At 55.3% G+C, this 25,373-nt stretch overlaps 6 protein-coding genes across 6 annotated transcripts; 5 read left to right on the forward strand and 1 right to left on the reverse strand.

Moving 5' to 3' along the window:
- Positions 1-130: 130 nt before the first annotated feature.
- On the forward strand, positions 131-2,385 carry LY79DRAFT_656580 (uncharacterized protein; the record flags this gene model as incomplete). The annotated part of the gene is made up of 8 exons (XM_060562693.1): positions 131-470; positions 496-661; positions 788-804; positions 1,076-1,146; positions 1,619-1,721; positions 1,875-1,889; positions 2,171-2,217; positions 2,261-2,385. Exons 1-8 carry the CDS (start codon positions 451-453, stop codon positions 2,380-2,382), a joined length of 561 nt encoding a protein of 186 aa, XP_060418153.1. The 5' UTR covers positions 131-450.
- A 4,636-nt stretch (positions 2,386-7,021) lies between these two features.
- Positions 7,022-9,240, forward strand: LY79DRAFT_541432 (MOSC domain-containing protein). The gene is made up of 4 exons (XM_060556931.1): positions 7,022-8,269; positions 8,383-8,494; positions 8,585-8,696; positions 8,835-9,240. The coding sequence occupies exons 1-4, from the start codon at positions 7,367-7,369 to the stop codon at positions 9,070-9,072; spliced, it is 1,365 nt and encodes a 454-aa protein (XP_060418154.1). The 5' UTR covers positions 7,022-7,366; the 3' UTR covers positions 9,073-9,240.
- A 1-nt stretch (position 9,241) lies between these two features.
- On the reverse strand, positions 9,242-13,446 carry LY79DRAFT_600004 (RecF/RecN/SMC N terminal domain-containing protein). The gene is made up of 5 exons (XM_060561827.1): positions 13,309-13,446; positions 13,219-13,259; positions 13,046-13,166; positions 9,884-12,969; positions 9,242-9,824 (listed from the first exon to the last, which is right to left on the reverse strand). The coding sequence occupies exons 1-5, from the start codon at positions 13,333-13,335 to the stop codon at positions 9,560-9,562; spliced, it is 3,540 nt and encodes a 1,179-aa protein (XP_060418155.1). The 5' UTR covers positions 13,336-13,446; the 3' UTR covers positions 9,242-9,559.
- A 209-nt stretch (positions 13,447-13,655) lies between these two features.
- Positions 13,656-18,347, forward strand: LY79DRAFT_625125 (inner centromere protein). The gene is made up of 4 exons (XM_060562092.1): positions 13,656-13,997; positions 14,050-14,140; positions 14,191-17,406; positions 17,461-18,347. Exons 1-4 carry the CDS (start codon positions 13,822-13,824, stop codon positions 18,076-18,078), a joined length of 4,101 nt encoding a protein of 1,366 aa, XP_060418156.1. The 5' UTR covers positions 13,656-13,821; the 3' UTR covers positions 18,079-18,347.
- Positions 18,348-18,596: 249 nt separating this feature from the next.
- LY79DRAFT_600010 (PHD-finger domain-containing protein) lies at positions 18,597-21,741 on the forward strand. Its single transcript, XM_060561828.1, has 4 exons — positions 18,597-20,180; positions 20,229-20,390; positions 20,448-20,876; positions 20,926-21,741. The coding sequence occupies exons 1-4, from the start codon at positions 18,747-18,749 to the stop codon at positions 21,499-21,501; spliced, it is 2,601 nt and encodes an 866-aa protein (XP_060418157.1). The 5' UTR covers positions 18,597-18,746; the 3' UTR covers positions 21,502-21,741.
- A 2,576-nt stretch (positions 21,742-24,317) lies between these two features.
- Positions 24,318-25,187, forward strand: LY79DRAFT_507937 (uncharacterized protein; the record flags this gene model as incomplete). Its single annotated transcript, XM_060553874.1, has 1 exon — positions 24,318-25,187. One exon carries the CDS (start codon positions 24,318-24,320, stop codon positions 25,185-25,187), a length of 870 nt encoding a protein of 289 aa, XP_060418158.1.
- Between the last annotated feature and the right edge of the window lie 186 nt (positions 25,188-25,373).

Below are 25,373 nucleotides of genomic sequence, written 5' to 3' on the forward strand. Positions count from 1 at the left end.
CTCGAGCGGAGCGGGTACTGATCATCAAGCCAAACCTGCAAGCAGAGCAACATCGTCCCATGCCAGGGTGAGCGGGCAGAAGGCAAAATCGGCCTCTTGCTCCGTGTTACGTAGACTACGCCTCGCAGATAGCGTATATAGTGTGTATATATACATACAAATACATTAAGCAACAACGATGACGATAGTAATAACAACAATATAATATCAGGGGCACGAGGCGGACGTTATTTGCAAGGAACTCCATTATATAGGGCTCGCTGAAAGCGGAAGACAATCCTGCATTAGCAGATATGCAGTCAGAGCAGTCGTGCACGTCAGAGAAGAGTGTCTGGACTCGGGTGGTAGACCTAAGATACATGGTAATGTCGCAGTGTAGTGGATTGATCTAGATGGGGGTGGATGCATGCATACATTTAAATGTGTGAAGGTAGTGTGATATGAGTAGGCATGATTGTTGAGATGCGTAGGTAGGTACAGGTACGTAACTAGTAGATACTACGAATCTTTATCGCGGCCACTTGGTGCTTGGACAGGAGAGACAGAGACGGAGACAGAGAGACAGAAGACAAAGACAGAGACAGAAGAGACGGGTAAACGTCTACCTACGCAGTCCGTCCATTCCTCGCGTTGGATGAAGCGTCACTTGCGGGAGAGTCACGTGAGAGAGGCCCGCTACACACCACCCATCACACATCACGAAGCACTACCCGCCTAATCTCGAGAAATAAAAATAAAAAAGTAGGGTATTGGCACTATCATGCGTATATGCTACGTATCCATACAGAATTCGTTCCCTGCTAAGTAAGTGGGTATGCAAGGAGGCGTTGATCAAGCCTCGAAATAGCAGGAGTCGAAAGGTAGGCTGGACGGGCCGGGTCCACCTTCCTACGGTTCGGTCCCCACGGTGCCGTCGGAGCCTTTTTGCAAACAAGGCGGCAGCCACGGCCCACACAATTATTCCTCTTTCCCTGTCTATGAGGATAGAATGCCTGCCTGCCTGCCTGCCTGCCTACCTACCTAGATGTGTACCTGTACATTTACTGATTGTTTGGACACGGCTGCTTTTCCATAGGTACGTGCTTGCTTTACTACAGTACCTGCGGACATACGCCATCCGCTACGACACAATCAGCGGGGTGAAAGGTGGGTAGTAGTCTGAGAAGCGCTCCACAAGGACAGGGTTTTGTTAGTTCTACAGGCACATACTTGTATGTAAACTATTTTAGCGTATGTAAGGTATCGGACCCAAGTTTGTGTCAGTTGTACCTTCCTCAATCATCTCTCTTCCTTTGCTCATGTGGAATTGGCACAGCCACTGGCATCAAACAACCCCCGGCTGGAAGGTAGACAGCACACTGCCCTGCATATAGGTAGGTCATTTACCATGCAGTACTCCGTACGTGTAAACATATTGGTTAGGTGCCTGCGGAGACACCAACGGCATAGCTACCTAGCCACCTACTCACCTACCTACATAACGGTACCTACGGCAATGAAGCCGTGCTGGTTGTAACTGCCTGCGCACATGTCGTATGTCGTGGAAGACGTATCCCTAACATCTTTAACATCTTCAGCACAGGACGCATAAGGTACAACGTCCAACCTTGCACAATAGCTTCAGCCCCCTCATTCATCTGCTATGGGACGCCCATCGTTGCAAGGAGCTTACCTAGTGTAGGCGAAGAGCCCAGTATCCATCTCCGATACAGAGTACCTAGGTAGGTAGGTACGTTACATAGTATGAAGTAGGTACGGATACTACGTAGGTAGGTACCTAGTTGAAGTTCCTCTCTCTTTTCCCTCCGCGCGTGCGCGCCTCTGCTTCCGGCTATAGTAGTAACTCCCTGACACTACAATGTACGGATATGCAGCTCAGGTATCCGTAGGTACTTCCGCGACATGGGCCGGGATATGCCTCTTTGTGGACCAAGGAGCGAATTTAACCTCCAATGACCCGATCCAATGGTTTCTCGCAGGCCAGACCGATCGAGCCCCCCCCCCCTGACCTCAGTTTTTTTTCTCTCTATTCTTCTTCTTGGCCTTTTCGCCATCCTCTTGTTCCCGGCGCCTGCAGCCTACTCTGCGCATATGGAATCGTCTGTTTCCATCTGATGGAACCCCGTGCAGCGTGTCAACGACACCAGCACAATAACGTCATAACCAACAGACGGAAAGCGCGGTACCTTCCGACAGGTCGACTCAACTCGACGGGAGGTAAGAGACGTCGGAAATTCAGCCTTACTGCATGATGCCCCAGACTCCTACCTCGCACCATCTCCTTTCACTATGTGTCTCCTCATCGTCGAGGCTCAAACGGAAGGTCTACGCCCTGTGCGCTCGTACATGGCCGACAACGGTGAACGTCTTGGTTCTCGATGACGGGTTGGTACGCTAGCTAGTTCGACAGAGCCGAGATAGACTTTGCTGCGCCCTGCACTCTTCTCCGGGCTCGATTGTCTCAGCTTACTGCATACCGGCACCCAGTGTACCTTTCTGTCTTTCTTTTCTCCTGGTCTCACCGCCTCCTAGCTGTCATCAGCGACCCGGCTTCTAGGACGCACAATCCCGTCGATTGTCTTCTTCCGGGTTATGACTAGGGCTCGGAATATAGGCATCCCATAGTTCGGGCGCGGTGCGCGCAACGCTCCATCTCGCACACACCAGGCCGTCTTGCCCGCATCCTAGACCCCGGATCCACAGCACTTGCACCGCACTAGGCTTTACCCACACAAGGCAAGTTGTGGGCTTGTGGTACATTCTACTTTGGGACAGTCCTCCAAGACATCATGCAGTTGGCTTTCATGCTGATAAGCGGAGTCCTGTAGTAAGAGACTGCGCATCGAGTTGAGCCGTTGAAGTCACCATCTATGATGAAGACACTTTGGTGGCAAGGCATGCCCCGAGACAAGGGGCCAGGTGGCGGGTGGCCTTGAACCTTGGTCATGACGTCTAGTCAGGATCATGTGGTTTGCTTTGCATTTTGCAGATTTGATCGTTAGCCTGTAGGCCACAGGACCTTGAACGTCACCATATTCGGGATTCCATCGAGACGTCCCAAGAGCCTGCTACCTATGATGTTCCGGATACCGATTCAGAGCCGCACACAGTGGCGTCCTTTCGCCAAGCACCTTGTGTCTGTCGCTGCCGCAACCTGGTCTCCTTTCAGCTGATCGACACTCCCTGTTGAGGGCGGGAAGCATTCATGAATTATCCGGGAAGGAGGATGCGCGCTGCAGACCAAGACAGTACTCCGGGAGGACGCAGCGAAGCCTCGAGCCAGCCAGTAACACTCAGAACCCGGGCAGCTGCGGCCCCCAATCGCCCACTTTGGTCCCTCAGTCATACCAATTCGGCCCTACCATGACCAGGGGGCTTTTTACAGTGCGACTGGACACCCAGACCTTGAACAGCAACGAAAAGAGGCTGTTGTCGACAAGGTGCTTCCTGCGGTTCCTCGGTGGGGAATCACACAGGCAATTACTAGATGAATCCGCCAAAACCAAACGTTTCCAAACTTTGTATACCATGTTATGGTATAGATGCCTCCAATTACAGGATAGCCGACGGCCCCATGGCCTGGTTGCGGCGCGTTGGGTTCTCTTCGCCACAGCCGTTTAGCAGTAACGGACGGGCGGCACCTCCTCATTGGCAACGTCTGGCTCGTTGGGGCTACCGGTAATTAAATTCATCGGATGAACAGGCCGCGAGAGGCTGCCAATCCCGAACAACGCTGCTTTTGTATTTTGTTTCTCTTCCTTTGACGGTAGAGCGGAATGGCCTGCCTAATGCAGACAATAACATGGCTTGCTAATGGACGTTCCATGGTTGACAAATACGCCAGGCGCCTATCCAAGCAGCCATGGCCACCTTGGAACAAAACGGCCAGCCGAAATAGGAACCCAGTTTGATGCTGATTCAGGAAAGCCTGCCGTTAGCGGCCCAAATTATAAAGAAATGACGGAATAGGGTCCAATGGCTGGCGGACTTCTTCCTTGTTAACCGCAAGGGTGACGATAGCGAATTTCGGCCAGCCGGCACATCCTTTGGGGCCTGAGATTGTGTATCTCGTTACGCCTTCAGACTACAGAGCCGCGGGCAACCAGCTCGCTCAGTCTTCGTGTCTGAAGCACTAAAAGTATGCAACCTCGACCTGGTAACATGGCATGCGTATCAAACGCTCAGTGGCTTGCGGGGGGTGTTTTGTCAACAGTATAGCGTGGAAACCGACGTGGCTAGGACGCTTGGCACCGGGTCAAAGATTGGCTAGACAGGGCCTAGAGGGAGCGCGGAGACGCACCTCTGACCCTAGTTGGCGCCGCGGCCTCGTGTCGTCTCTTGCTCTTTTCGATCCCTTCCGCAACGGGACACAAACGACTCAGCTTTGGCTTCAAGGCGACACGAGGTATTCGTAACCTCTGCCTCAGTTGAGTATGAACAAAACACAAAAAAAGGCCTTGGGTCTCCGCTGTGGCTGACCAAGTGGAGTGGGCGTGTCTTTACCAGTCCAATGTCCATGGGTTCGCAAAGTAAATACGTCAAACGGGTTGAAGTAAAGACTTGCTGCCATACAGGAAACCCCTGTTTATTCGACGATCTCCTCCTGAACACGGCTAACTATGAGACGAGAAAACCCCTCTTCTCTCCCGGTATGATTGCAACCGGGGGCCATGAACCAACCTCGGTGGCTGACGGCTGACTGCTGACGGCTGGCGCAACTAATCAACAAACGCCTGGATACAATATGGCTTCCGTCAACTCAACAGAAAGGCCACCTCGTCAAAAGAAAACCGTTGGTCGTGCCTCGAGACATCAAACCGATGTTCAAAGAGAAGCCTCCATCACTACAATACAATACCCGATGGTACCGTACATACTGCGTTGTGTAATAACAGTGCCGGCTCGTCATATCCAGCGTTTCTCGGGCAAGCTTTCGCCTACCATTCGTTTCTTTTCTTTCTTAGAAAAAGAAGAAAAATCACCAAGACGAATCACTCGGATTTGACCAAGGACACAGGCACCAATCCTTCTTCAGAGAAGTCTAATGAGGGGCCGCTGAGTATATTCCAGGGGGCCAGCCTCGGTGGGCTGAAGTTTGTGATCTGTCACTTGGCTTTGGTGGTATTGGGGTCTCAAAGTCTGAACTCAGGTGTCATTGCTTACACCAAGGCCTGTGGCCGAGGTCTATGCGGTCAAAGTCACAGTTGCAGTCGTAGTGGCAACTTGGTCATCGTGCCGCATCCTACGGGATGGGCATCCGATGTGCGGGTTTTTGGTATGGTTGCATGTTGATATGTGGCGGCATAAGATGTCACCCCTTGACGCAGTGTTTCTTGTCGACGCCTTCTTATGCTTCCTTTCCACTACTGCTGTGTGTCTCGAACGCTTCCTCCTGTACTAGGGTTACAATACATCCCACACCTTGGGTCATATATGGTCTGGGGTAATGGAAAAAGGTCTGCGGAAACAGCAGGGGCCCCTTATAGAGGCTGGTTCAAACGCTACTGTCAATAAGTCGGATGGTGAGATCTCATATTGACACAACATGCAAGCTCGTTACATCCATCAACTCGTTTAGGTTCCGGGCATCCCTCCGCCTCCGCCGTTTAAGATCGGCCGGCCGCATCAGAAGACTGCCAAGGCCGGCTTCCGAGGCAGTAGACTGGATTACTAACGGTTGTATGGCACTTAAGGACAAACTCACCTGTGAAAACGCAGTGCTTGAGAGCTCGAGAGTTCAATCGAGAACGTGGTCAACCCGGTCCGTGGCTTGGCAGATCCCAAGGGACTGGACGGAGCCCCGAATTCCATTAGTACGACCCCGGGGGGGACTGACACGCCTTAGAATCGTCTGATCCGACGAGAAATGCTACTCTGTGACCCCGAGCGTCCAATCGCAACAGGACATCGGCGAAATCATGAAGCCTCCCTACTGTTGCGGGGCTACCGGTTTTAGATCCCTTACGGGGAAGCTCATGCAGGATACTCCCCGCGAAAATACTCCACGAGAACGGACTGTGTTCGTATGACCGCCTACTTGCGACACGGCGATCAGAACGAGTTGGCATCCTTTCAACCCAGCTGCGCACGTCCGCTGGCGCGACGGCACGGCCTGGCCACTCCCAACGGGCGCGAGGCTATCGAGGTAGGGGTGGGCTGCCCCTTCTCAGATTCGCAAGGCACCTTGCGATTGGGTTGTGGCTTGCCCCTGCTATGCGGGCTAGGACGACGAGAAACGTGGAAGAATGGATGAATAACTCTACTATGGTAGTTGCTTCCATTCGCTGGTTGAACACAAAGTTTGCCGGACAAGCTTGGCAGTCTGCCGCACCATGTTCCAGAACGGGCGCATATACGGCGTTCTCGGTCTTGACGGACATCAAAAAGTCCACTCACTCTTCTTGGCCAGTGGACATCCGCAACTGACAACCCTTATTCAATGCCAAAAAGGAGGGGGTGTGAGAGACTGGTCAGCCATTGCAGGCACAAGCCAGCCGGGGGGGGGAGGCAAGAAGCGATTCGCCAGTAAGGATATTTCGCTGTATATCATCCCATGTAGGTTATGCAGAAGGGCACAAGGTCAGAGCCGACGGGAAGGTAAATACGCAAAGAGGAGAGCCTTTGAGCCGATAAAGAGAGGGGTCGACCATCTCTGACCGTCGATGAGTAACTCCCCGGGCTTGGGGATGGTGCCGGCGTGCCGCCAAGCCTTGTTGTCGTTCCATTCTCCGTTCGCAAAGAATAACGCTGCGATTCCCCTCTTGGGTTCGGATCGTGCAAACCATCAGCGCTCCTCCACATCCGAGTTGATCAAGGATTCGACGAGCTTTAGTCCAAGGCTCCTCAACGGTCACGTTTCGTTTCAGCACCGATCAGTCAGCTGCTATTAGTGCCGGGGGACAGCTGATGACCAATGAACAGAGATCACGTGATACATCACGTGTACTCTGTACCGTGCACGCGCCCAGACTCTAGGGGTCCAGGGCCTTAAGGGATGAAGGGAAAGTTTCAGTCGTGGCGTCAACGGCCACATTGCTTGAGTGAGTGAGTCGTTGATGCTCGAATCGTACCATGAGCGGAAGTTGTGAAGCGTCACCGGTAACATACAATACTGCGTGCGTTAAAGTCGTTCGTTGAAAACGACCCCCCCTGGGGACCGCATCTTATACCAAGATCCCACTACTTGTTTTGTCTTACAAACAAGGGAGCGCGCGACATCACGCGAAGAGCCGCAGAGAAGGCAAGAAGAAACTCACATGACACTGATACGCCGCAATCGATAATAATTTCGAGCCACTGGACAAGCTTCTCCCCCTCATAAGCGCGCGACACATGGGACAGGAGAAAGTCGTTTGAGAAAGTTGTAATGGAGGCAAACCTGTCAGCGTCTGCCTTGGGCGAGCCGGCCCGCCTGGGCTTCGGCTTCTTCCTCCTGCCCTTCGCCACCTTCATCTGCTTCCTGGCCCCGGTTCTCTATCTGTTCCCCCCAATTCCGGCCACGATCAGCGACGCACTGCTGGCAACGCACAAGAACATCGGCCTGGCCCCGTCCAAGAGCAACCTTCGGGACCAGCAGCAGCAGAAGGAGAAGGAGAGGACCGGGGCCGGCGCCGCGAGGGTCAAGGCGCTCTGCATGTACCCCATCAAGTCGTGCCGCGGCATCGAGGTCGCGCGGAGCAAGCTCCTCCCCACGGGTCTCGAATTCGACAGGCTGTACACCCTGGCGCAGCTCAAGTCCCCGTTCCCCGTGTCCGTCGACGGCGCCGCCGGGGATGGCCGGGACACGCACGCGTGGGAGTTCATCACGCAGCGGCAGTTCCCCCAGCTGGCGACGATCAAGGTGGACGTCTTCGTCCCGGACGCGACCAAGAGCACCGTGTTCCTCGAGAAGAGCGGCGACCCGTGGATCGTGCTGCGCTTCCCCTGGCGCGAGTCCGGGTGGCGCGGGACCATGCAGTGGGTCGCCGCCAAGATCCGGAACGGGTGGCGCGGGGAGCCCGAGATGGAGGTGCTGCTGCCGGTCGAGTTCCCCACCGAGAAGGAGATCGAGGAGCGCGGGTACACGCGCGAGGACGTCAGGGTGTGGAAGGAGATGGTCCCCGCGCTGAACATGGGCAAGGAGATCCCCCAGGAGCTGAGCCGGTATCTGGGCGTGAGCAACAAGCTGACGCTGTTCCGCGTCGACCCGGGGAAGCTGAGGGAGGTGCACCGGTGTGCGCCGGCCAAGGAGGAGGCGGGGTACCAGCCCGTCGTCGGGTTCCAGGACGCGGTGAGTCCCCCTCCCCAGTTGACGTGTCTGTGCCAGCAACGCGAAGCCTTTCCGAAGAGTGGGAGCGAGAGGGGAGAGAGGGAGCCGAGCTGACGACGGAGCTGGATGAACAGTATCCCCTGCACCTCATGAACATGAGCAGTCTCCACGACTTCGACGCGCAGGTGCCCAAGGACAAGGACCTCTTGCACCTCGACGTCAGGAGGTTTCGGTCCAACATTATCGGTGAGCCAGTCCTCCATTCTACGTCCCCTCTTCCCGAAAAGGGGGACGACTCCTTTGGGATTCTTCGGCCTGGCTAACGAGGCTGGACAGTCTCCGGTGCCCCGGCATACGACGAAGAGTCGTGGAAGTCGGTCAAGTTCACCCAGGGCGCGTCCAAAGTCGGCACGCCTTCAAAGTTCCAGGTCTCGTGCCGCACAGTTCGGTAAGCCCCCTGTTCTTTCAAATCCGTCAGGCGTTTGTAGAGAGTGGGGGAGGTTGTCTTCTTCCTCTTCTTCTTCTTGCCCGTGGAAGGACCGACCGCCTTTTGTCCTAGTAATATCAAGCTGACGCCCCCCGACAGTTGCAAAATGCCCAACGTCGACCAGGTCACCGGCGTCCGCCACGGCGTGGAGCCGGATAGGTCCCTCCGCAAGCTCCGCGACGTCGACGAGGGCGCCCCGCGCATGGGGTGCCTGGGCATGCAGATGGTCCCCCTTTTCGAGGGCACCGACCGCGTCGAGTACATGCAGGCCTGGCTCGAGGTTGGTATGGCCGTCGATGTGTTGGAGCGCGGGGAGCACGTCTACATCAAGCAGTGAACTCGATAGTGACTGGCTCGTGGGTTGGGCAGATCACTTTGATGGTCCTGGTGTATGGGGAACGGTTACAGGTTTAGAATGTATAGACTGAGGTGGGAAGCATACCCAACATCAGGAGAACGGATGATGCAGTTGCGGGTATAGGATACGGGGCAAAAAAAGATCAAATCATCATTATCACACTTGAGCCTCCATTAAATATCATGCCTTTACTCCCAAAGTTCCGGTTCCTTCACTGGAGAACCCATCCGAACCCGTCGCAGAAACAAAACGACCATAAACAGTTCGTTTCAGTGGTATCCAACACAAACGACCCTCGTCGGATGCCTCCCGCCTTTCCATGTACAGCCTAAGAAAAAGACGCTTAATGATAAGCAGAAAAGGAAGAATCCCATTATCGTCATCATCATGTCGTATTCCGGAATGACGCCTCGGTTTCACGAGACCAAGACACCACCGCTATATCAAGCCCGCAAACCAAACATGTTTACTTCAGATCAGCGGGTGTTAACGCTTGAACCATACTGGTTCCCTCGCTGAAGCGTGTCCGGAAGATACGGTTGGCGTTCTGGAACATGCCATCTTTCAGGGACACAACGATGAACTGCGAGCCCTTGAAGCGCGTCTTGATCAGGCGACCAATGTTTTGCGTGTGTGACAAGTCCAAGGCGGCGTCGACCTCGTCGAGAATGTACATCGGCGCTGGCTTGAACTGCAGGAGAGCCATGATGAGGGAGAGTGCGATGAGGGATCTGGGCCACTTGTGTTAGTTATCCAATCCGACATTTGAAGGGGTGTAGTAGTTCCTTACCTCTGCCCACCAGAGAGCTCAGTCAAACTTTGCTTCCAAACCTTGCCCAGTGAGACCTTGACTTCAAGACCTTCGCTAATAGTCTTGCCTTCGGGAGGATCAAGCTTGGCGAAACTGCCGGGCAAAAGCTCGTTGAAGATCTGGCCAAAGTCGCCGTTGACCTTCTCCCACGTCTCTTGTAAGGCCTTCTTCTTGTAGTCATCCAAGCTTATGATGGTCTCTTCGATCTTACGCTTGTCGCGGATGACTGTCTTCATCATGTGCTTGAGCGACACCTCCTTCTTCTCGACGCTCTCAATCATGTTCATGACCTTGGGGTTGATCTTTTTCTTCATGCCCTGGAAGCGGTCCGTCAAGTTGCGGAGCGTCGACTTGCACTCGCCAATGTTCTGGCCCTTGAAGTCGTACGGCGTGCCTGTACGGCCAAAGTTCTCCTTCTCGTCGGCAATCCAATCGTGCTCCTTCTCCATATGGGCCACTGTCTGGACAGCCGACTGCTGTTCCTTGTGGAACCGCTCAACTTGGTGACCGAGTTTCTGCATTTCGAGGCTCTCCTCGGCGATGCGAGCATTCTTAGATCGAGTGGCTTCCTCAAGTGCGTGGAGTTCGTCGTCGAACCCATGCAGCTTGGCGCGTTCGTCGTCTAGCTCGGCCTGGACACCATCGAGCGTGTCTTGGAGACTGCTCTGCTGCTTGACAAGGTCTTCGATGTCCTGCTGCTGAGCCTTGATGGCCACCTCGACTTCTTGCAACTGCTCGCGGGCCGCAGACAGGTCGGCTGCGACTTGTTCCGAGTCAAGCTGTGCGCCTTGCACCTCCTTTTGCAGAACCTTGACCGAGGCAGAGTTCTTTGTGAGGCCGGCTCGCAGCTTGTCCAAGGATTTCTGAAGCTCGACAAGCTTTGCGTCCTTGTTATTGTCGAAGTCCTTCATGTCTTTCTCAATCCGTTTTACGTCAGCTGTGGCTTCCGCGTGCCTCTTTTTTGCTGCCGCCGTGTCGGTCTTGAGCTGGGCAATAGTCTCCTTCATGTTTTCCACCTCTTGAATGATGGACGACGACGAGTTGCCGCTGATTTGCTCCTGGGCAAGCTTGATCTCGTGGCTCTTCAGGTCGAGCTCCTGCTTGATCTTGCGTGCGTGGTCGAGCTTAGACTTTTCACTCGCGATGGTGAGCTGAAGTTGGTGCAGAGAAGCCTCAGCCTCCTTGAGTTGGCGTGTGATGTCATTGAGCTTCTGCAGGGTGACAAGCACGCCACTGGAGTTAGGAGAGCTTCCACCAGACAGAGTACCAGAAGGGTCATAAGCATCGCCTTCCAGGGTGATACTCCTCATCCTCACGTTGGGGTCAAAGGTGACTTTCTTCGCCGTGTCCGCATCGGCGCAGATGAGAGTGTTGCCAAAGACGTACTCCATGGCTGCAGATACCTCATGGTCGTAACCAACGAGGGACAGTGCCAGGTTGACCTTGCCCGGGGCGATTCTCTGCGCTGTGGCGATGGTCTGAGCCGAGGCCTTGAAAGCTGCGATCTTGTTCAAGGGAATAATGGTGACACGCTTGCGGAGCCTCCCCCCCTGAAGCAGCTGGGTGCCAGTGACTTCGGTATCAACCACAACGTTGTAGAGACGGCCACCGGCGCAGATCTCGAGGGCGGTGCCCGCTTGAGTGTTCTCCTTGTCCAAAGTGAACAGCTGAGCAACCAAACCTTTGACCTTGGACCGATCAAAATTGGGGGTCGGGTCCGCGTAGTTAAAGTCAATGTTGGCAACCTTGCGCTTAAGCCCATCCGCCTCCTGGCGAAGGCCTCGGATTTGCTGCTGCAAAGACGATTGCTTCTGGTACAGCTGCTCTTCCTGACCGGGCTCAAAGCCCAGTCTACCCAGCTCTTTCTCGAGCTTCTGGGCTTGCGACTTTAGGCCTTCAAGCTCCTTCAGAAGACCGGCATTTTGTTCTTTCGCCTTCTTGGCACGCGGCTCTTCTTCCTTGATGCGCTTCTCGAGATGGGCAATCTTCATCTTCGCCTGCTCCTGCTCGGTGACGGCAGCTGTCGCACGGTTCCTGGCGTCTTGAAGTTGGCCTTGGTAACCGCTCTCTTGGCCGTCCTTGGAAGCGACACCCGTCTGCAGTGTTTGCAAAAGTTCCTCCTTGGATTCGGCTTCTTGACTTTGCTTCTCCAGATCGTCCTTGGCAGCGTCGAACCTAGCTTTTATTTCTTCAAAAGCTTGTGTCTTTTCTTGCAGTGTCGCCTCCAATTCGGATACGTTCTTCTCCACGGTTGTCTTCTTTTCTTTTTCTTCGGCCATGCTTGACTTCTTCAAATCCATGACGGTAGCGAGTCTGACAAGCTCGTTGGAATGCTTCTTCACTGCGTCCTCAAGAGCTTGCGCCTTTCCGCCCTTCTTCAACTCCTTGTCGCGTTGTGCGCGGACTCGTTTGACGTCCTCCTCGAGATGGGAAATTTCGCTCTTCAACCGTGCCGCAGACTCCTCGAGATCTTTGCGCCGTTGCTTCTTGCCCTCCAGGTCTGCCGCAGACTGCTCCAGTTTCTCTTGGCAGCGCACATAATCGTGCGCCACCACGACCCTTGTGAGGCGCTCGAGGTCGTTTTGTGTTTGTTGGAAGTCGAGGAAAGCGCGCTTCTCTGTCCGGAGCTTCTCGAGCTTGGGCTCGATCTCGTCCCGAAGCAGTTCTGTGATCTCCTGGAGTTTCATCTCCTTCTTGGCCATCGTCTTCAACGCCTTGTCTCTCCTATCCTCGAACATGCGTGTTCCTGCAGCTTCCTCGATCATGGCCAGAATCTCGACAGGCTTCATGTTCAGGACTTTCGTGATTCGACCTTGCATGATGAGGAAGTTGGGGTTGTTGATGTTGAGCTGGACGGACTGGAAGAGGTTTTGTACCGTTTGTTGCTGCGCACGGTGTCCATTGATGAGGTACTTGGACGTACCGCCGAGGACGATTTGTCGAGTCACACTTATGGTCGCATACTCTTCGAAGCCGATGGGCGACTTCTTCTTGTCTCTGTTGTCAAAAACAATCGTAACGCTTGCCTTCGTGACACCGGCCTGGCCGCGCTTGTAGATGAGGTCCTGTTGGGAGTAGCATCAGCTTCAAAGTCCACCACAACAGCATCAGCCAAAGGTTCAGCCCACGAGGCTTGCATACCTGGAGATTTTGCGCTCGAACTGTTGTCATGTTGGTGATGCCCAAAACAAAGCAGATGGCGTCCAGAATGTTGGACTTTCCGGAACCGTTGAGACCAGTGATCGAGTTGAAACTTTCGTCCCTGTATTGTGTGAGCTGCCACCCCCCTCTCGGCCGAAGTGATGTTTGTTTACCATCCCGAAATCACCGTTCGCACGGCATACGACTTGAAGCCCTGCAATCAGTTAGCAAAAGAAAATTTGCAGAAAAATCGGATCGCATACGTCTATAATGACTTCTATGACCCTCATGCTGCAGTAGTTAGTGGTTGACGATGGTGTTGCTGAGGACTGTTGTGGGTGTCAAGGACTTTTTGTTTACTTTCGGTCGATCGCGTTTCCACTTCATCACCCCCCCTTCTTGGCTCCTGAGGTAGGTAGGGGGTCTCCCGCCTTCCCGACCCGATAACGCCCTTATCGGTGGCAATCAATAGCGATTTGACCACGGGCGCGACTGTCATTGCCCCAGCTAGGGCAGCCCCATAAGAGCCTCCGATGCGCTAAGCCCAATGCGGACTCGACCAAAACAATCGGTTCGCAACGCAATTCAAACCCAAGCCCGTCAACATCACCACACATCCATACAGCGTGTGCTTCCCACTTTTTACTAACCTCCTCTTCTTCTCAAGCAATCACCCTACCACATCTTCGACCATCCTTTCGACCTCGATGACCAGCTAGTATTTGCCTTCACCCTCAAAGCGACTCTTTTGCGCGCGTCGCGACTTACCCCTCAGGATGGCGGCGATGCGAAGAACGCGTGTGCCTCCCGGCTCCGCGTCGTGGATTAACGAAGAAAGGACAACGGCTCTGAGCATAGTCCAGGCCGAGGCCGAGGAATTCTCATTCGCTGCACGGAACGAATTCGACTGGCTTAATGAGCACATGGCTGGGATCTTCAACGAGAACGAGATGCATGTCCATCCTTACCACCAGCTCTGAGTCGATGGCTAACCGAGTGAACAGCAACGTTGCCGAGATTTTCAAGACTCCTGGAAAACTTCGCAGCAAGACGCCGCGAACAGCCCGAAAGGTCGACAACGGCGAGGCTCGTGTCGTAAGACGCCCAAACCCATTGCACACTGGTCTTTCACTAACAGTGTATAGCCATTGTCAGATGTGTTCTCTTCAACGCCGAATGGCGCGACGAATGCCTTCACACAACAGCTTGCTCGTATTACTCCCAAGGTCAACCCTGCACAATCGACATCGTCTCCTTTGATCAACAGAAATATCTCGCCGCACAAAGCTGCCCCCTCGCCCAGACCGGTTTCGAAGCAGCCTGTTGCCCTAGCTGATTCCGGATACTACGGTAGCCAGGATGTCGACAACGTAGACGATGTCAACGACGACGATATGGACGTGGACCTCATCGAGGAGGAGACGGAAATCGGAGAGCCACGGTCCAGCCCCCCTAAGACAGGACGTACCGGTCACGTCGCATTCGACGAAACAGCTGAGCAAAACGGGCCTCAGAGCGCGACCGCGACAACGGCTATGCGATCACCTGAAGTCACCTTCCAGACTGCTAAAGAAGAGCAGACGACGAGAGTGATGAGAGACGCAACTGAAGAGGCTCCAACACCGGTCCCAGAAGCCTCATCAGCACCTCACAGCTCGCCGGAGCGTGCGGAAACTCCCCCGTCCCCAGTTACATCTCCTGAAACTCGTTTTGCGAAGATCGCGTCCCCTGCAAAGAATTCGCCTGCAAAGCGATCTCCGGCCAAACAGGCGTCTCCGTCGCCTTCCTCGCTCACGGGTTCTCGGTCGCCCGCGCCCGAACCCACATCCGGTGCTGATTCGCAAGATGACGATGTGGATGTCCACATGGATGACGATACACGATCCGATGAGTCTAGTCCGATCCGACCAGTTAGGAAGAGCAGTCTCAACTTCGCTTCACTTCCCGCCAGAGAGCCCCTGAGGAATAAGAGCATCGGGGCTCGCGTTTCCAGAACCAGTCACTTGGACAATAACCGTCAGAGTTACTACAGCAGACATACTGAAGGCAAGAGCTTGGGAAACAATGTCGAGGTACTAGGAGCTTCAGATGACGAGGAAGGCAACGACGACGAAATGAATGTCGACGACTCAACCGAGGCGACAAAGCACGGCGACAGCTATGCCTCAAACCACAACAAAACATACACTCAAAGACTACAGGATCAGATCAACCTGCTCGGCAAGTCCCAGCCAAACGCAAGCAGACCCTCGAAATCGGTCCCAAGCTCTGCGGTTGCCCAGCAGCTTACCCAGGCCAGTGCGCCTCAACCTGTAATGGAGTCAAAGAAAGCATCGCCAATGAAAAAGTCAGCCGCGCCGCCAACCCCTGGAGCATTCCCTGAAGACGAGGAGGACGAGGACGAGGAAGAGGACGACTGGATTGCCCCACCCGTTCCTGCAAAGGACGCGCCGAAGTCTAGCCCACGACCGCATTTGCTTAAGAGTCATACTGCAGACGTCATGGAAGGGATCAACGGCTCTGACACCGTCAGCGCCCTTGATTTTGGTTCGCCTAAACAGCGAAAATCGCCAGGTCGGTCGGGCTCACCGAAGCGTGCCCCTGTGATTCCTGAGCGCACTACCAGTGTCTTTGGTCACGGGAAATCTGCTTCTGTATCCATCTTGCCAGATCTATCGCAGGATGTTATGGCTGAAGACTTGTCTCCTGCCAAGAAACACGTCTCTGTTTCCAACCCGCTCTCAGCAGTGCTAGAAGACGGACACCCGGAGACTCCTCAATCGCCTACGCGAGGCTTCCGTGACAGCCCGCTGAAACAAGTGAAGAACAAGCTGTCTTCTATTCTGAAGAGTTCCAAGGGCCTTCTTGCCAGCAGCGCGGCAATCAGCGCCGAGGGCAAATCGTCAATCATTTCACCTTCCAGTGCTCGATTTGGCCATCACTCTGGCCCATCTACAGAGTCCATCGCACCCCAGCCAGCCCCGGCTGAGCCGTTGTACCCCGATCTTTCTAAGCGCCTTGCAGCTGATGCACAAACACTTAGTAGTGCGGGAAGCCCTGAAAAACCTGTCGCAAGACGAACAAGGGCTTCTGTCGAGAAGGAAAAGGAGGACAAGCGCAAGGAAAAAGAAGCCAAATTGATGGCCGACCAGATGAGCAAGCTAGACAAGGCCCGCGCAGAGGAACGTGAAAAGGCTCGAACTTTCAGCAAAGAGCAAGAGAGGATTGCTGCCATGGAGAAGATGATTGCAGCACAAAAGGAGATGGAGCCCGAAATGGAGCAGGGCAAGGAGGCGGAGAGGCCCGCTCGGACACCGGCGCCAAAGGAGGCGCTTAAGCCCACTAGAACCAGCCCGCGCAAGGCCAAGAACCAGGGCGAGGTCGACGCTTCAGCGCCGCAGGCTTCCCAGTCAGAGAAGCCGGACGTGGAAATGACGGAAGCGCCGACTCCGATGCCGCCGCCGTCGGCCCCTCGCTCTGTTGGCCCGAGCCAGACGACAAGACCCAGAGAGCTCCGCCGCCCGATGAAACCCACAAAGGAGGCACCTAGCAAGGTCAAGCAAGCGCCTACCGTCATTCGCGTTAACACCGGCTCGCAACACTCGCAGTACCACCCCTCAACCAGTACTCTGTCCTCCGGCCTCCAAGACACACTGGGCTCGTCGGTCAAGTCCAAGACCAGCCAGCCAGGCTCGCATAGCAAACAGTCCCTGGCCAGCTTGAAGAGCTCTGTTTCCTCCACCGGCCGCCCCAAAGCGCTTGAACTCGCCGCTAAGCGGAAGGAACAAGAGGAGCGCGAAGCGCAAAGAAAGAAGGACGCCAAAGTCGAACTTGAACGCAAGCGTGCTGCTATTCAGGAGGAGGAGCGCAAGCAGGAAGTGCAGAGGCGACAAGAAGCGGAGAGGCAGAGAGAGAGGGAAAGGGAGCAAGCTGAGGCGAAGAAGAACGCACAAAGGCAGGCCGCTATCGAGCGTGCCAAGCAGACGCGAGCACCGCCCCCTGCTGTGCGATCCCAGCCGAATGGTCCTCCCGACTACACTGCGGGCCAACGCGGCGATACCCAGCCTCCTCGTCCCCCTTCTCGTATGAACTCTGCTGCCCATCGTTCTCAAGAGGACCGACCGGTCAACGCCATTCTCTCGAATGCCTCCAAGTCTGGCTCCAAGAGGCCCCTTCCGCAGGACGGCAGGGAGGAAACGGGCTCGCGCAACCCTGCTCCCCGCAACGTTCCGTCCTACCAGTCCAATGATTCCAAACGTCGTCGCACGAGCGACGACTTTGCTGATGAGCTTGATATGGATATTCAGCCTCCCAACATCAAGGGACCTCCTGTTCGCCCGCCATCAGTTGGCTTCAAGAAGGTACGTCGCGTAGTGGATGGGCCACTTGTTGCATTCACTAACACGAAGCATCAGGACATGCCCACTAAGTCAATGTTCGGCTACACCAACGCACCACCGAGTGCATCCAGGGACTTGTTCAAGTCTACCGTTACCGCTCAACATCACAGCACAACCAAGTCGACCAAACAAGTGGATATGAACCAGTTTGCCCAAGGGCACATCCCATTTGCCCCCAACCCTAACCCCGCTGGCCCCGCGCACAAGACACCGGCACGACCCATGGGTACTGCGAGCACCAAGTCCACTGCCAAAGCCACAAGATCGTCGCCTCGTTTCCAGGACGGTGAGAAGATCGAACTGCCCGAAATTGACACGGACGAAGACGAGGACGATGGGGACGCTCACATCGGCGTGGCGCCCTGGGCCGATTCTCCCCAGTTGAGAAGTGCGCTCGTGCGACAGGAGACTTTGAATCCCGAATCGATTTTCGGACCCCCGCGTGCCCTCCACATGGAGGAGGTGTTTAGCAACAAGGAGAGGTGGCACAAGTTCCGCGCGCGGACGTCGAGCGCCAACTGGAGTGGATCTGATCGTCTGACAGAAGACGAGATCAGAAAGGATCTTGCAGCTCGCGATAAGCTGCGCAGAGAAGGTGGCTGGTCTTACGAGATGAGCAAGGACTTGATTTGAGAATCGCCTTAGGTCCGGCGTTGTTACTTTTCTGCGGTTGGTTGACAGCTGTGTCGGATACACATGCGAACGTGCTCATGAGGATATCAGTAGATAAGGTTGAAGGGCCACTAAGGAGGTTTAAGGAAAGCCTCGCAGACACTTGTAGAGAGCCCACACTGGAGTGAAGGAGTTGTTTTTTTCTATTACGGGCGTTAGGCAGCATAAAGGCATAAGTCATGGCCGCAATAATTTTGAGCAGGATAGCAAAAACGCATGGATTCTTGAGCAGCATGATACTCCATACTTTGCCCACCTCGTGAGCTTCAAGCTGATATCAGCACCCTGGAGAGCCCTCTTCTGGTGCTTGTGGTTGACGAGACTTGTGGGGAAGTGAAGTGTGCCCCTACCGAGGCCGGGATCGTGTCTAAGGTGGAGAGTGTATTACGCTCGTCGGCAAGGCAACCAGATTGCGCGCTTGGGCCATGCCAACCAAGGGGGGAGGGTATGGCGCGCTCAACTTCAGTTAACGCGTTGGACCCCTGCAACTCTAAAATTCCAAAGTGACCTACTCGAGCTACCAGACTGACTACTCACCTGTCTTGCCTGAGAAGTACAAGCGACAGCATACTTGTCTTCTCCCGGAAGCCACTGGCTTCGGACTCCCTTTCCCGCAGTTGGCTTCGAAGATGGGCGCTGACGGCAGTACCGAAAGCCGCAAGCGCACTCGAGCTACACCCGTAGCTCAAGAACCCGCGATTCCATGGTCGTTCAAAAGGCGAAGGCTGGACGCCAATGGCAATCCTCTCGCATCGTCCCCGACGACACCCAAAACCACACCCGGAGCTGCCTCATCGACCGTCAAGAAGACTGCGCGCAAGATAGGGTCGTCTCCCGCCTCGGCTTATGACGTACCGGACTCCCCTGAAGACAACCCGCCACAACGGATCCGAAATGTCAGGAGCATCGACCGACCGACTGGCAAAGTCCCAATCCCGCCCCGTCGTAAAAAAGAAGATGATATTTACGAGATACCTGGCTCCGATGATGAGTTGCACCCGAGTCCGAAGGAGGCGAATTCGCTCAAGACGAGTCCTACCAAGAGGAAGAGCGTTGGTGCGGTCAATAGCAGGGCGAGCGAGGCTGATACAGGCAGCATGGTCAAACAGCGCACGTCTCGAAAGCAGGGAACAAAGATGACGGTCGACCGTAACAGAGAGGTTGCCACGATAGAGGAGTCCTCGCAGGTGCGGTCAAGTGGAAGACGTAGGATCCCAACCGCGAAAGTACTCGAAGTGCAGGAAGAGAAACTGGCAAGTCGTTCAGCCACACCAACGTCCCGCGCAAAGTCGTCTACAGCAGCACAGGATGCCCTGGAATCGAAAAAGGCCACCACGAAAACGGATCGTATCATCTCTATGCCCCTGAAAGGCATCTTGACCCCGTCCAAGCGGGACGGTACGCCAAGGAGAAGCAAGAGCGTCGCCTTTGACTCGTCCGATGCTCGGGATACAGAGGAAGTCTTCTTCGAAGATCTTCCAATTAAGTCTGCGACCAAATCTGGTAGAGGTGGGAAGTCACCGCAGAAGCTTGCGAGTACGAAAACAACAGCGACAAAACCCTTCAAGCCACGAAAAGCGCTTGCAAAGATGATGGAGGAAGGGCCGACGGCGGAGGAAACCGAGTCACAAGAAGAGGAACATGCGGCTGCGGAGAAGTCAGACGAAGACGATGACGAGGACGTCTGCTTGATATGCTCAAAACCGGACTCCAAGGCTGGAAACCGGATTATGTTCTGCGATGGCTGCGATAAGGCCTACCACCAAAAGTGCTACAAAGTTCCTAAAGTTCCCCGTGGTGAGTGGTACTGCAACGAGTGCGTTGACCAAAAACAATCGCGAGCGGCGGCTGCGGACGAGGCGGTCAAGATACCCAACTTCCAGCAGCACTTGAGCAAACTGAGAAGGGTGCTACTGGATCGTTGTACTGGGCGCAGACGAATCAAGCTGGTTGACCAGGACGATGCCATGGAGAAAGCACATCAACTAGTCGAGCAGACGGTATTATCGGGAGAAGGGAACTCGATGCTCATCATTGGCGCCAGGGGCTGTGGCAAGACTACAGTATGTTGCAAGACCGCCAGGAACGAGACTGAGGCTAACGCGTAACAGCTTGTTGAGAGTATCATCGACGACATGTCTCTTCAACACAAGAGCGAGTTTCATGTGGTGAGGTTGAACGGATTCATACATACAGACGACAAGCTGGCCCTCAAGGAGATCTGGCGGCAGTTGGGCAAGGAGATGGATGCCGAGGACGAGGCCAATGCCCGGGTGAGTGTCTCCCAGGGACCTGTTGATGCGGGCAACGCTAACCACCACCGCTCGCAGTCAAATTACGCCGACACCATGGCCTCGCTGCTCGCACTTCTCTCACACCCTTCAGAAATGGCCCAGGCGGAAGAGGGCGTGACGTCGCAGGCTGTCGTCTTTGTCATTGACGAGTTTGACATGTTTGCTGCGCATCCCCGCCAGACCCTGCTCTATAACTTGTTCGACATTGCGCAGGCGCGGAAGGCCCCCATCGTAGTGCTGGGCTGCACGACCCGCATGGATGTAGCGGAGATGCTTGAGAAGCGTGTCAAGAGTCGATTTAGCCACCGCTACGTTTACCTGTCGCTCCCGAAGAGCTTGCCGGCGTACTGGAAAGTGTGCAGGCAAGGCCTGGTCGTGGACGATGAGGATATGGAGGCCGAGGGCATCGACGTGAGTGTTGCTGGGCACGAAGCTTTCCATGCCAACTGGAAGGCAATGATCGAGGTAGGTGCCCGACGATCTTTGGACAGACCCTCGACTGACTCGGCTGCAGAGCCTATACAAGGAGAAGCCGTTCCAGAATCTCCTACAGTATCACTACGCAACTTCAAAATCTGCCTCGGACTTCCTGGCAGAATGCATTATTCCGCTATCATCCATGTCCGCGGATTCCTTGGAACTTGTCATCCCGCCGCAGACCGGCCCCGTCATCTCCCTCACGCCGCCAAACTCCAAGCTGCACATCCTGCCGTCGCTCTCGGAGCTGGACTTGGGTCTGCTCATCGCGGCGGCGCGGCTCGACATCGTGGCGCACACGGACACGGTCAATTTCGCGATGGCGTACGACGAGTACGGGTCGCTGATGGGCCGGCAGCGTGTGCAGTCTGCAAGCTCGGGCATGCTGGCGCTAGGCGGCGGTGTGCGGGTTTGGGGCCGTGGAGTCGCGGGGCTGGCGTGGGAGCGTCTCGTGGCGTTGGGGCTGCTGGTACCGGCTGGGCTTGGCACAGGCCGGGCGTCAGGGTACGGCGGGCTAGAGGGCAAGATGTGGAAGGTCGACATGGCGCTCGAGGAGATACCTGCCGGGGTGAAACTGAACAATGTGCTGGCGAGGTGGTGTAAGGAGATTTGAAGCAGCATGGCATCGGATTATGCCGCGCTTCGACAAAGCTGTAGACGCCACACACAGACGAAAATAGACTCTGGGATTGTGAACAGGCCCAGATATGACTTGATGCCATTGGTAGGGCAGCCATCACTCCCCCACCGTGTCATGTATCAGCTACAAGAGGCTACTACTACTACTACTACTACTACTACTACTACTACTACTACTACTACTACTACTACTACTACTACTACTACTACTACTACTACTACTACTACATGTGGGGACTTATTGTCGCGGGCTTACATGCGATAATGAATAGGGGGGGGGGGGGGGGGGGTAGAGCACTCTTGGTGACCTAAATACTAACTATTCGAGTCTTGTACCACAAAAAAAAGTCTTGTGTCTTGTATGTGAGTCTTGTGGGGCGTGGCTGGCAAAACGATGGAGAAGCGAGCGACGGGGCGCCGCTGATGAGGCGCGACGCGGCTTCGTTGCCATCGCCCAATGCGGAAGTCGTGCACCTTGGTATATAGGTACCTACCCATGCAGGCTGCTCAGGCTGCTTACTCTCTCTCTCGACTTAGACGTTGACCGATTTCTGAGAGAGAAAAAACAAAAAAAGCCTGGTTTTAGTGCCGAAGCCAGTTCGGGTCCCAACAGAGTCCTCCAAGATGTAATTGTCAGCACTCTATGCAGAGGAACCCTGGAAATCGATGTCATGTCACAACACTTCTTCAGGCTGCTCGGCACCCTCCCGGCAGATATACACACACGTACAGGTTGGGCTGCGATCCTTTCGGCTGGAACTCGGTGACCGATGCCCAGGAAGATTTCCGATGGAGCGCCCAAAGGAAGGGGGGGAATGCATTCTGGTCTTGAAACCGTTGATCTTCTAAATTCTCTCTATTTCCCTCTCTTCTGGCCCGCTCGCATGGACTGGGGACGGGGGGCCAGGTGAGAGGTCCGAGGGTTGGCGGCCGCCGACATAGGAGAGAACACGAGCCTTGACGGTGTGCGGATTATCGTGGCGGCCGCTCGCAAGCAAGTCGTCCTCGTGGGGGGGCACATGCTTCAAAGGCCCTGCCGGCGCGCAGACCCGGGTCAACATGGCGGTGGTTATGGATCGGAGGGGGGTCCGGGTGGGGATGAGGGCCGACACACCGCATCATTGGGACACTGTCAGCAATTACTGAGGTACGTATCCAAGGTGGGCCCTCTTAAGGTCGCACAGAGTCGGATAACCACAATATGGGTAGTTCAGCATCATGCCCAAACTCTGGATGCTTACGCAGCTCGACAGATGAGAGATCGAGAGGCGTCGGGGACAAGCAAGCGTGTTCGGATCTCCGGCCTATCCGGTACCCCGGACATGACAAATATACCGGCATAGGAACAACCGCGGGGGGCAGCAGCAGCAGCAGAGCAGACCCTGCAGTTCGGGAACTTTAGTTTGATCGCGGGGGTGTGGGCGTGGGCGATCGACCCAATGGCGAACGAGTCCCAGCATCGGGTACAGTCAAGGGAGGTCCCCTCCCCATCAGTTCGGCGGCGGCCGCCACGTTGCAGCCTTGATTCCGCACAAACGAGGATCCTGGCCTTGTAAGGGTATACACCTCAGTGGCGTGATCAAGGCAAGGTACAACCGGTACCATCACTGACTGACTGACTGACTGACCTGGGCTGGCCCATCGTGGCTTTCCTGTCTCGTCTGTTTTTACCTTCATCTGCTTGCCTCGTGAGTATGGATGGGAGGATGGGATGGCACCGAGTTGCCTAACCCTGCACTGAAAACTAAAACATGTCTGGCCGAGTTCGGGACCTAGCTCAAGTCAACAGCCAATGAAAACAGCCCTGGGCTGGGCTGGCTTGCATCTTGGTCGCAACATCCGAGCCGACATGCGACGACAAGTACGGCCGCCGACGCAGCGACTGCCAGTAGCAGCAGCAGCAGCAGCAGCAGCAGCAACAGTTTTGTGCAATGCAATGGCGGCGGCCGCCGCTCGTGTTTCTCGGGACCAGTTCCCATGCTAAACTAACCTAGCTTTTCCATTTTCTTACTCTCTTTCTCGCTCATACGTAGTAACTATGAGGGTACCACTGCTAGGATACGGGTACTACTACTACTAGGCGGCTTCCCGCTCCTCCCTCCCGCTGTCTCTCGGCCGTCCTTCCTCCTTTAATCCCGTCGCGATTAAACAGGAAAAATCCATTGCGTCACCTTCCACCCGGCTTGTTCCTCCTCCCAGCGGGCTTATCCGACCTAACCGTGCTCGCTGCATGCTCTCACTACCAGCGCGCTACGCCCTGCTGCCTGTATCTCACCCGTGCCTACGGAAGGAAGCATTTGCGCCTTCGTCTTCCTGCCCTCCGTCTTCGTCTGTATGCTGCATGTCCAGTCGGTATAGCCAGCCGAAAACACAGCAAGACACCACCATCATCGACTCTTGATTGCTCGCACAGCCTGCGCCTTTTTCCTTTTGCCTTGTTCTTTCTTTCCCCCTCCCTTCTCTTCCCGAACCCCCTCTTATCTTATTTTTTCCCAGTTACGTGTAGCAGATCTCTTCGATGATCGACACCACGTTGTAACAATCACAAACCCCCTTCCTAAGGACTCTCTTTCCGAGCCCCCCCCCGGTTTATCATCCCATATCTGTTCGGAGTCTCGTCCCGTCCCAACTTTAAATCAGAGCGCCGACTGTCCTCTCGACGACTTAAACCTTGACAACCTTAAACCCACCTCACAGCTACGCACGCAACCAACCAGTCGCTCCTAGCCCGCGTCTCGCACATCGCATGGTTCACAACTACCCACACCCCTCCCCCATCACGCATCGGCCATGTCGAAACGCTCAACCTTCACCACTATCACCCCCCTTCCAGCCGGTGTCACCCGTGAGGCCGTCCTCAGCTTCCTCCACAACCACCTCGAGATGATTGACCTGAACCCCCTCATCAGGGAGCGCCACGTCATACCCGCCCCCGCACACGCACCACCCGAGGAGCACGCCTGCGTCTGGTACTCTCTCACAGATGAGATATCCTATCTACCCGGCGGCATGGTCACCGGCAACGTCACCTACACATGCTGCTTCCACAACCTGCCCACCGGCCTGCAGACCCACTGCTATGCCCCGCTGGGCCTCGAGATCCGCGACAAGTGGACCGTCGCCGGTTGCCTTCCCGGCGAGCCCATCGAGCCCGTCGAGCTTGGCCTTGGCGCCCCTCAGACCGGCCTATACATCCGCGAGGACGTCGACATGCGCTGCAACGTCTTCACTAGCTCCTTCGTCAAGAAGACGCTCAAGAAGAGCCACGGCCAGCTGGTCGACCGTATCACGTCCAAGGTCCGCCAGGCGTCCGCCGCCCCCGCGCAACAGCCGCATAGCAGCCAGTATCCCCCCTCTCGCCCCGATTCTGCGAACAGCGCATCAGATACGTCGCCCCGCCAGTCCTGTACCGACTCCTTGGCCAGCCAAAAGACCTTCCTGCCGTACAGGTCCTCGCATTCCCAGTCTGCGCCCGGCGCAGCCGGTGACGACGACACGAGCGCCGCCTACCCTGAACCCTTACGGATCCGCCACGCCTCCGCAAACTCGGCTTCATCTCGAGGGCCCCCACGGCCAGAGTCTAGATCGCAGAGTGGTGGTAGCAACAACGGCAACAGTGGCGGGACTCGGCAGGGGCCGTTTGTCGCCGAGCTGGATTGAGCCGGGCTCTCCCTCTGCCTCTCTCTCTCTCTCTCTCTCTCTTTTTCCGTCCCTGCGTAAAATATGTATTCCATGGCGCTCGGTGCCTGGGCCTGGTGCCAATGTGTTATGGTCAGAAGGGGGAGGGGGGGGATGAAATGGAAAAAATGTAGATACCCCAGATCTTGCAATACAATCAAGCGTTTT

Source organism: Colletotrichum navitas, assembly GCF_030913465.1.
Source record: "Colletotrichum navitas strain CBS 125086 chromosome Unknown LY79scaffold_8, whole genome shotgun sequence".
NCBI classification, from domain to species: Eukaryota; Fungi; Ascomycota; class Sordariomycetes; order Glomerellales; family Glomerellaceae; genus Colletotrichum; species Colletotrichum navitas.

What these genes read in the sequence shown, in the direction of transcription:
- LY79DRAFT_600010 (XM_060561828.1), top strand. Translation starts at nt 18,747, where the DNA reads ATGGGCGCTGACGGCAGTACCGAAAGCCGCAAGCGCACTCGAGCTACA. An exon ending in GGGGCTGTGGCAAGACTACA is followed by an intron (nt 20,181 to 20,228) that starts GTATGTTGCAAG and finishes AACGCGTAACAG; the next exon opens with CTTGTTGAGAGTATCATCGA. An exon ending in AGGACGAGGCCAATGCCCGG is followed by an intron (nt 20,391 to 20,447) that starts GTGAGTGTCTCC and finishes CACCGCTCGCAG; the next exon opens with TCAAATTACGCCGACACCAT.
- LY79DRAFT_625125 (XM_060562092.1), top strand. Translation starts at nt 13,822, where the DNA reads ATGGCGGCGATGCGAAGAACGCGTGTGCCTCCCGGCTCCGCGTCGTGG. An exon ending in ACAACGGCGAGGCTCGTGTC is followed by an intron (nt 14,141 to 14,190) that starts GTAAGACGCCCA and finishes AACAGTGTATAG; the next exon opens with CCATTGTCAGATGTGTTCTC. An exon ending in CATCAGTTGGCTTCAAGAAG is followed by an intron (nt 17,407 to 17,460) that starts GTACGTCGCGTA and finishes ACGAAGCATCAG; the next exon opens with GACATGCCCACTAAGTCAAT.
- LY79DRAFT_600004 (XM_060561827.1), bottom strand. Translation starts at nt 13,335, where the DNA reads ATGAGGGTCATAGAAGTCATTATAGAC. An exon ending in TTCGAGCGCAAAATCTCCAG is followed by an intron (nt 12,970 to 13,045) that starts GTATGCAAGCCT and finishes TACTCCCAACAG; the next exon opens with GACCTCATCTACAAGCGCGG. An exon ending in GAGCTCTCTGGTGGGCAGAG is followed by an intron (nt 9,825 to 9,883) that starts GTAAGGAACTAC and finishes CAAGTGGCCCAG; the next exon opens with ATCCCTCATCGCACTCTCCC.
- LY79DRAFT_541432 (XM_060556931.1), top strand. Translation starts at nt 7,367, where the DNA reads ATGGAGGCAAACCTGTCAGCGTCTGCCTTGGGCGAGCCGGCCCGCCTG. An exon ending in TCGTCGGGTTCCAGGACGCG is followed by an intron (nt 8,270 to 8,382) that starts GTGAGTCCCCCT and finishes CTGGATGAACAG; the next exon opens with TATCCCCTGCACCTCATGAA. An exon ending in GTTTCGGTCCAACATTATCG is followed by an intron (nt 8,495 to 8,584) that starts GTGAGCCAGTCC and finishes GAGGCTGGACAG; the next exon opens with TCTCCGGTGCCCCGGCATAC.